The sequence below is a fragment of the Syzygium oleosum genome, unplaced genomic scaffold (genome assembly GCF_021117445.2).
Source record: "Syzygium oleosum isolate NSW1041296 unplaced genomic scaffold, Sole_v2.1 Sole_v2.15, whole genome shotgun sequence".
NCBI classification, from domain to species: domain Eukaryota; kingdom Viridiplantae; phylum Streptophyta; class Magnoliopsida; order Myrtales; family Myrtaceae; genus Syzygium; species Syzygium oleosum.
This window is the reverse complement of record NW_026607499.1, coordinates 8467779-8477494: the sequence shown is the minus strand read 5'-3', so window position 1 is coordinate 8477494 and position 9716 is coordinate 8467779. Positions and strand designations below refer to the sequence as shown.

At 40.9% G+C, this 9716-nt stretch overlaps 1 protein-coding gene across 3 annotated transcripts; it reads right to left on the bottom strand.

Moving 5' to 3' along the window:
• Positions 1-530: 530 nt before the first annotated feature.
• Positions 531-6156, bottom strand: LOC115675533 (probable polyamine transporter At1g31830). 3 transcript variants are annotated; one of them, XM_030598245.2, is made up of 2 exons: positions 5829-6156; positions 531-2396 (listed from the first exon to the last, which is right to left on the bottom strand). In XM_030598245.2, the coding sequence occupies exons 1-2, from the start codon at positions 5991-5993 to the stop codon at positions 933-935; spliced, it is 1629 nt and encodes a 542-aa protein (XP_030454105.2). In that variant the 5' UTR covers positions 5994-6156; the 3' UTR covers positions 531-932. The 3 variants fall into 3 exon arrangements, with proteins under 3 accessions (XP_030454105.2, XP_056174344.1, XP_030454106.1); XM_056318369.1 differs by lacking the exon at positions 5829-6156 and adding an exon at positions 2931-3058; XM_030598246.2 differs by lacking the exon at positions 5829-6156 and adding an exon at positions 2888-3050.
• Positions 6157-9716: the final 3560 nt, after the last annotated feature.

Genomic DNA, 9716 nt, shown 5'->3' with positions numbered 1-9716 from the left:
CAGTTCATGCCTAGAGCTCTTCAATTATTCTTACCCTTTCCCCTCGTTTAATTATCAATAAATGTTCGACCAAAAAAAATTTATCAATAACTGTTTGTCGATGAGCGGCTGCATCTAGAACTTTGTAGCTGCTTTGTCACTGCTTTGTCACCGTCTGCTTCGAAAGGACCATAGTCGGATCAAATTGCCAAATCCTCCATTGGACTTCTTGTCGATGGAGGAATGAAGGGATAAGAGACTTGTTCTCGCGATGATCATTCACGTAGTTCCGAAATGGCAAACCATTTAGATTATGGAGTCTCGAACGTTGGCGTTTGTGTGTCAAGTTAGACCAGATGATTCTTCCTAGGTTCTGGTTACTCTCCTTTTGCCTCTAGACGGGCAGCTCCTTCGGCTTGCGACATCCTCAGACTGAGAGCCGAGAGCATGCAAACTCTTGTTTTGGTTGTTGATTTAGATTTGGCTTGGGCAATCCTATCAGGGCTTCCCTTCGATGAGCATTTGCACTGGAAATCCAACACAAAGCGGCATAAGCTGAACTAATACTGCCATAATGATCTCCACAAGATATTCATAAAACTGCAACAATGATTCTTAAAAAAATTTCTGATACTGCATCGAGATGGGATGCTTAAGCTACAAGACTACAAATTCAAATTAAACGATTCTAGCCTATTCTTCTTTTTCCAACCAATTTTTTCCCATCTATCATCACTCTAAAACTCAAGCGATAAAATAGATTCTGCCACATCTGGCAGAGCTTTGCAATGCAAAGCCGGTTTCTGAGATAAAAGAGCTTTCGAGCATGTTTGCTCTCCTTCGATATTTTCTCGAAACGCAAGAACTCGCAAGAGGAGCAATTTGGTCACGGTGTCTTTGCATCAAACCGATGAAACAGCCTTGTTGGACTTCCGGATGTGATGACCAATGATCTAATCCACCAACGAAACATTGCTCTCCTGACTAATGTCATCATCGAGATCTCGGAGATTGGAACTGACTGAGAATTTCAGCCACCTCTTCCTCTTGACGTACTTAAGACCTGGTTGCATTATGAAACCGATTACCACAGCCACGAGGCTCACAATCGCGACCTTGAGGGTAGAAAGAGCAAGAACGACACCTATTAGTATAGTTGGAGGTATGCACATAGCGATTGCTCCAATTGTCCCGACCGGTATCTTGTAAGGCCTAGACGCATTAGGATGCTTGATCCTCAACTTCACAAATGCTAGGAACTCCAAGATCATTCCGAAACAGTACAAGAAGTTCTCTGCAGCAACAATCTCTTGGAAACTCAGCCATGAAAGCAGAATCACACCAGAAGCCGAGAACAGAATTCCAGTCAGAGGGGTTCCATATTTGGACCTCTTGGCAAAAAAATCGGGCAGCATGCCCCGCTCAGCCATGCCCAGGAGCTGGAAAGAGTCGCTGCTCATCTCAGCGACAAACATTCCCATATTCGACATAGCCGCAGCTGCTTGGACCCACCACCTCAACCAAACACCTCCGATGATTTTGGCAATATCGGAGAAGTAACCGTCCGTCCAAAGCTCACGGTCAAGTGGAACAGCACCAGTGCCAATTAAAAGTGGGAAAAAGTATCCGAGAACAACCAAGATCAGAGCATAGAAGAGAGCCCTTGGAAGAGTTTTCTTCGGGTTGTCCACCTCTCCAGCCAGGGTGCTTATCGAATCCCAGTAGTTTAGATTCCAAAACAGAGTGTTCAAGTACAAATTCCAGTCCACATTGTGCAGATTGACCACCAACCATCTAGACGGCTCCAACTTGGGTATCGACACAAACCCCATAACCACAAAGGGGAGAATCGAGAAAACCCCTAGTGCAACCGCAGCCCATCCGACAATGGTCAGACCCCTATAATTTATGTACGTAAGAAGCAACGTCAAAGCCAATACCGCAACTACCCGAGGCCACCCGCCATCCAAAGCAGGGATCCCTGATTTTAAATAGTCAAGGAAGAGCACTGGGTACAAGGCGTTATCTATGACCCCACTGAGCCACTTCATCCAGCCCTGCTGAAATCCCCAGAAGGGACCGAGCGCAGACGAAACCCATACCACGTAACCGCCATTCTCAGGGAACATGGTGCCCATTTCAGCGGTGATCAATGCCTCGGGGACACTCCATATGAAGGGAAAGACCAAGAATCCCAGAAGGGCTAAGAGAGGACCAGCAGCCCCGACGCTATCCTCGACCCCGAACGGGCCACCGGACACCTCATAAAAGATGAGGAAAACAAGAGGAAGCACCGATACTTTTCCAAAGTTATCAGCCCTAGGGGAAGAAGGCACTTCATGGATGGTCACATAAGCCGCACCATTGAGCTCCCCCATCGGAACAGAATCTTGCCTATCAGCTGAATTCCTCAATTTCTGCATTCGAAATAAAACACCCAGAAAAAAAATTTGAATTTTTCGTCACGGCCAAAACTTTCCCCGATCGAAGACAACAAATCCAAGGACATGCAGGAAATCTCCTCCTATGAGCAGAGCAAAACATCGAGAATCGACACACCCCAAATTGCAACTACCCATTGAAAAGCACATCGACTTCAAACTAGTGAACAGATTACAGGAGGCCACATCTTGCTCACCCCAGAGACAGAGAGAGAGAGAGAGAATCCAAAGGCAAACAGCTTAAATTGAGAGCAAAGCTAGAGCCAAGAGGCCGATGATTACAAAACAACAGTGCCACGGAGAGATCTCAAACATCCGGCGACGGCGAAATCGGGCCCAATCTCTCTCGAACCCAGAACAGGAGCAACAGCAATTATCCAAAAACGAAAGTCCAGCGAGCGATAGGCAAAACCAGCAAAACAAAAAGGGAAGAAGAAGAAGAAGAAGAAGAGAGTATGCAACCGAACCATGAGAGGAAGGAGCATCGAAGTGGCGGGATCGAGGACGAACCGATGAGTTCCGCCATCGCACACCTGCAACGATGAAGCTCACACGCCCCGAACTTCGTCCCCCCCCTTCTCCCTCTCTCTTGGAACTTTTCTCGCTGCGCGATGCTCGAGTCCTTCTTTCTTTTTCCTTTCACCCTTTCGGTTTTGGTGGAAGCTTTTTCTTTTCTTTTTTTCTTTTTTTGGCCGAAGCTTTTTCGATGACGGATTTTTTCTTTCCTTTTTTTTTTTGCGATTTCCGTTAGATGCTGATTGATTTCTGGTTAGAGCAAGAATAATATCGTTTCTTCCTATTTGTATCCACTTTAATTGGATTCTCTTTTGACCTTTTCCTTTTCCTTTTTTGTTAAATTTAAATAGTACGGCTCGCGCATTTTGATTTTTTTTCCTTAAATTTTCAGTTTTCTGAAACTTTGACGAGACTCGAAGTGACAAATAATTCCACGTTATTTTGATAACTTTTCGATAACTTTCTAAATGCTTGCGAAAAAATTGACAAAATTGCTTTTACCTTCTTTTTAGATGCAAATAACTATGGCCGGAAAGAAGCCGGTCCACTCCAGTGGCGTATAATTTCGCAACTTGTATTAAAGAGTAAGATTATAGGGACAGATAAATCGCTTCATCAAATTGATTGATAAAATAATCAGAGAAGCACCAAGATGGTATCAGATCGCCATTAGAGCGAGGATTTTGAACAAACTCGCGTAGCACGCCACGGGGCAATCCGGGCATGTGGAGATGAGATCTGCTACACTTGTGTACCTTAACGGACAACCTCAAAAGCGCACTTTCCTCATATAGAAGAGATTAGTCTTGAAATGCTCCCAAGACTTGAACCCTTGCATAGATGGATCTAGACATCTGATGGCCAAGGGGCCAAGATTTGTTACTAAGGTCCATAATGTTAATTCATTGTTTCCTTAAATGAATGTATTCTGTAGTGACCTAGATAGAATCATTAAGGTGGTATTAAACTATAATTGTAACTTATTTCACTAAGACTAGAAATCTAAGTTAGCCAGGTTACACGTCGTGTGAATCCACACAGAATCCATTTTGCCAACGTAATCTAAGTTAGTTTACTTCACTAAAACAAACTCATGCATAGCGTGCCACATGCATTTTTTATATATAAATACAAGTTAATCTCGATTATAAATTTTTGTGGTGATCTTGTTGAAAAGGTCAAAAGCTTGCTACTAATTGGGCCTCTCTTGCGGTAAAGTTGCAAACCCCACTCGACCTCCGGATCCATCCTTAAACTCAAAATCACAAGAAGAGAAGCAAATTTCATCGCCATCTAAATTAACACCCCAATTAGTAGCAGGCTCTTTTTATCACTCGTCGTATTACCATACGATGCTTATTTCTTGTCGAGTACATACAATTGTAAAAAAGTCATTCAAAATATCCTATACAATTAATTTAAAGGTCAGAATGTTGCATGGTAGCATCAATTATTTTCGTGGGTATTTAAATACACAAGTCATATTCAAGCACTCGAGAAATCCCTATTTGTGTACTTTATAAATTTTACATTATCAATTTTCGTTTTTATAATAGCAAGTGCGTACAAATCCACCTTATCAAAGGGAATATTTGGATCCTATTCCTAAGTCAGAGGCTCAAGAAGCATGAATTTCATGTTTTATGTTTTCTATAATTTGGCAAATGAATTATTCATATAATAATAGTTTTTCTTGTCTCGACCCACTTTTTTTTTTTTTTTTTGTCGAATTGTTTCGACCCACATGGTACATATAAGAAAGGCTTAGCTAGGCTGGCGAGGCGTCATCTAAAAAGATAAGGCGTGGAACTAACGCCAGAAAATCATAAGCTTAGCTCGATTCTGCTTATAATCATCGCCATCCCTCCAAATTCCAACTCCCCAAAGCAGTATCAAATCAATCGTCAAATGGTCCTGTCCTTTCAATGATCTTCACACCTTCATCGCGTGGTCCAATAAACTAACTCGAATGTCAGGCCAGAAGGGCCAAAAAGCAAAAAAAAAAATCAAACTTGTAAATTGAAAGTTTGAATGGACTTTTCTTTTTGGTAGGTGAGTATCGAATTGCTGACGCTTCTAAAGTTGACTATTCTGGCATTTAGATTCCGTAATCTACATCAAGCTGGAGAGCAGGAGAGGGCACTGAATGTGACCTAATAATTAAACAAATTAGATACTATTTTTTGAGTGAAAATGATGTACAGTTTGAAAACTTTATTGCATGAACTCTTTTATATAGTTCTAGGCATCTGATCTGTGTAAAACTTTAGGGGTTTTGTTTGGTTGATCTTCAATCCAGACCAAGAACCACAGCCAAAGTGCCGGTTCTAAATGGAATCTCCCATCAAATAAAATCAAGGAAATTTAGATTTCAAATAACTTCAAGGAAAACTTATGGTCATGTTATCTCCATATCTTTGGATGATAGCGTGATTTTGTGATCTGAAACTTGGTCTATGCAGTATGTTCAGAATCTACCCTTCTTGGGATTCAAGATAATGCAATATTTTGGACATTCATGATTGTTTTTTTTTTTTTTTAAATCTCTTGGAAATCAAAAGTTTTGACTCCATGTTACAGTACGCACGAGCAATATTTTCGTCAAGGCATGTGCAAGATGCAAGCAGCCAAATTTACCCAAAAAGTCTTCCCAATGAATCTGCATCTTTCAACCAAAGCCCGCCCCTCCCCAATCCCTTTCAATATAACAGTACAAAATTGGAAATGATGAACACACATCTTGGGGATGCAAATTAAAACTCATCACCATCCCTTACTGTGTTCTTGCACTTTGCCTATGCTTGATATATGGATATATGGAGATTTGACTGTTATGTTTCGACTCATGTGAAGCTATAAAAGAGATCAAGAGAGGCTCCGTGATGTCCTTACCTCGATGTCTTGATCGGTGTTGTTGTTCGGGGCGGCTTCGGCTGGATGAGGTGGCGAACGCCGAACAACGGCCATGGTGGCGGTGGCGGTGGCGGTATCGGTGCTCTGTCGCAAGTCGGCTGCTTCTCGCAGACCCGAACCCGAACCTCCTGCATCTGCCTTCATATCTCCTGTGTTTTACTCCCAAGACTCAGTGATGGGTCGTCTTTTTCTTCGCCTATCAACTCCTTCTCGCCATTAGGAAGGGGGAGAAAGCCAGATGAAGCAAACCAACAATGGCCATCTACACCGCACAAGCATACAGAGAGAGAGAGAGAGAGAGAGATTATTTTAGGAAGACAAGGAGAGTGACAGAGAGAGAGGGAGAGAAGAGTTTATTTTATGCACATGTCTATGATGCATATTTGCATCTATTCATTGTAGAACAAAATCAAGAAAATTAGTTTTGACCTCTAATAATTAATAATTAAAATTCCCGAAAGCTCGCGCACGATCTCAATGAGAATCATTATTATATATATATGTCATATTAGGAATAAAGTGGCCATTCAAAAGTAATCAAGATATCGACCCAAACAAAAAAAAAGTAATCAAGATGACAATAGTGCAATTCTGGTCAACCTCTATCGTTTATATAGATTTAGATTGTTATGTCTGCATCGCATGGTTTCTAAACAAATCACATTTTCGAATATTCATTTTTTGTTGACACCATCGTTTTTATTCGCCTCTATTTTCCATACGTGATGCGGTATTTTTTTTTTTGCCCTCGTGTATACAGAGGGGACCTACGTTGAAATTTCGGATGTGCGATGGAAGAGAAAGAAAACGATAGTGCGAGTGAGTTATCATTTTCGTATGGCATGTGCAAACCCACCCCGGCGATCCCTAAGGCCACCTACGCATGTCAAAAAGCATGTTGTTAACCGATTAATATGGCTTGCGGGGTACTTCGTAGACTCTTAAGTAGCCGGATCTCTTTGTCCGTAAAAATTTATAGCAAAAAAGTACACATCGAATGGAATGGTGTGTCTGATGTTCATGTTCAAAGAAGAATACCGAAAAGACCATCACCGCTTTTCGCTCCAATACCTTTCCAACGTTCTCTGCTTTTGAAAACCCCGAGTTGCATCTTATCACTTAAATGGAAGTTCCAAACCAACCGATTTGATGATTATAATACCATTATTTTGTCCCCCGTTTACTCACGAAGGAATTAAATTATAATCGCGCCGATTAATATCGGACTGCGTATGCATCCGCGGCATATTGAATCCATAGTAAATTTAGGACTGAATCGGCACAAATGCAATAGATTTATGATTATTTTGATACTTTTCCCTTGAATATATTGACATGAGTGGAAAAAAATACCGTCCGACGAAAATGACAGGCGAGTTTCCCCGAGAGCATTTTTTGTGTTGCAGCGTAATTTTTTGAGTCTTCCACCAATTTTTGAAATTTCATATTCTCTTGTTCTTCTTATTTCTCTTGTTTCAATCTCGACCTCTTAGCTTAATATTCCGCGTCCGTCAATGCTACGATCGCGCTACTCTTAGCAACAATTTTCTTCGCGGGACGGTTCGGTTCGTGTGAATCGAGTTGGAAACGGGACTTTCTCTCTCTCTCTCTTTTGATCCCATTTTTTTCGGGAATAGTTGCTTTTCGGTTGAGAATTGTAGTCGACACCACACCAGTTTTGCACTTGAAGTTGGCGGTTTCCTTGATCGGGTTTCCATCTCCTTTCGGTCTCCTGTGTTTTTCTTTCTTCTGTCGGATTCCTACATTTACAAAAGGAAGTCCATCATGCGAATTAAAAGGGCAGGAGAGCACGACAAACCTCAAATTTCAAAGGAACAGTTGATAGTAGCTTCTCGCCAACCCTTGATCTTCGCCTGGCGGGACTTGATATGGGTCGCCATTATTGAAAAGGCTCCAGAGCAGCTTTGGCATTATCATCGAGTGTTTTGACTTTGGACAGGTGGTGTGGTTCGATACGGATCGAATGTTTCCAAGCTCCATCGCTTTACACAGCAGACTGGCAACGTTTCTTTCATCTTTCTAGATGTCGTTGCGAGATGCTTCAGCTATAGACGGTCTGTACGTGATCATCGCTATGGGATTACTATATATCGGACACCCCCGTCTAGTCTCATCCTTGCGTTGACAACCAATAAAACTTGTCCGAATAAACTATTCCTGAACGTATAAGTTCTTTCTTAGACTGGCGTTGGACCGAACGATGCTCCAGCTTTTCGTTCTCTTTCTGCAAGTTGCGTTTATCTTGCATATCTCAAGAGATTTTTGGTATTTACGAGGAGACCATAGTTTTCACCACTTCTCAACCTCAAGGGGTTTTGGTATTGGTAGGTCGAATTGATCAGACTTCGTTGAATGATTGGGAGATTCCAACAAATGAAGCTCGAGACAGCCATAGTTCAGCTTCTCCCTCACCCAAAAGTGAACCTTGTTGTGTATGGCCATAGAAGTCAATTTGTCATGATGAAAAGTCAACATATATCTCTCTTGTCAGCCTCTGGATCTGCGTATTGTAATTGTCAGCCACTCGACAGATGCCTGTGGTCAGCCGTCTGATCAAATGCTCGTCAGCACATCAGCCGTTGGATTGAGTATGACAAAATTGTTGTCCTCGAGGTGGTCTAGACCTTAGAAGAGTCCGGGAAGAAAGAGGGATTTACTGGGGATGCCAGAAATTGACACGTCTTGCTACGTAGATCACAAGTTAAAATAATCTTGCTCGATTTGCAATCAAGCCCTGAACTTTTACGTAATATGATAAATTTCTAACAATTATAAAGAATAATACATAGTTCAATTAAGTTTTATCCGTTTAATTAATGGAAAATCCAATGTTATTTTTAAAATAATTTCTCTCTTGTATTTTATACTTTTGAGAACACTCATCTCTCTTCTAGCCTCAGTTAAGGTTGATCTTTCACTTAAGTAACAACATTAAGTGAAAATTTATTTTTTTATCTCTAAGTGAAATTAAGCAAAGAGGAGAGGACTTGATGAAATTAAGGGATACTCATAATGAAATGGTTGATTCTGTAATTATAATCCTATTTTCGATCCGGTGGTCCAAGTATACTAAAGTCAATGGACCATATTATTGTACCACGTCTTAAAATCAACGGGTCAATAGTATAGTAAGCGCTCGCATGTTACAAATTGTGGGGTTTGACATGAAGCCCACGAGTGAAATCTTTGGGCCCAAGACCTCTTGCCAGTAATTCAACAAATTATAAAGAGGAGAAGTATTGTTTGTTCATCATAAGTGATGGAAACACGTAACAATTGCTCGATCAAAATGCACTATTGATGATGTTGATTCACGTGTGGAGTTTGTCTCATCTTTCCTTATATCCTTCTAAGTCTAACCTGTGTTTTTTCCTCCTTGGGATTTTCTCGAGTCTAAAATGAGCTGCTTAATTTCAACACCAACTTAATGGATGACTTAGACTTTATATTACTAACAAACAGTTTTGTCACTTTGCATCGAAGTCCTCTCTACCTTTGAATTCATTACATAAAGTTTTGAAGAATTCGTGACTGAGAGTGCTTTTCTTACCACGTTAGCCGAAGCCATGAAAAAGGATACGAGTTTATGTAACCTTTCGCTTCCCATCGGACTGAAAGGGAAATTACAAGGACTTCGACCCAATCTTGCAGCCTTTTTGGAAAGCTTTTAAAACTAGAAATATTTACCATCTTGTTTTTTTTTTTTGGAGTAATTATAACACACAAAGAACTCTTAATAAGCGATCTTATCAATCCTTTATTTGAAGATTATGATTTTTCATTCTCTCAATAATTTCCACCAAAAAAGTTCTAAACATATTGTATGATGCCAATTTAGTCCTAAAC

Coding starts and splice junctions, on each gene's coding strand:
- LOC115675533 (XM_030598245.2), bottom strand. CDS start 5,993: ATGAAGGCAGATGCAGGAGGTTCGGGTTCGGGTCTGCGAGAAGCAGCC. Junction 2,397..5,828: donor ACACCGATCAAGACATCGAG/GTAAGGACATCA, acceptor TTTCGAATGCAG/AAATTGAGGAATTCAGCTGA.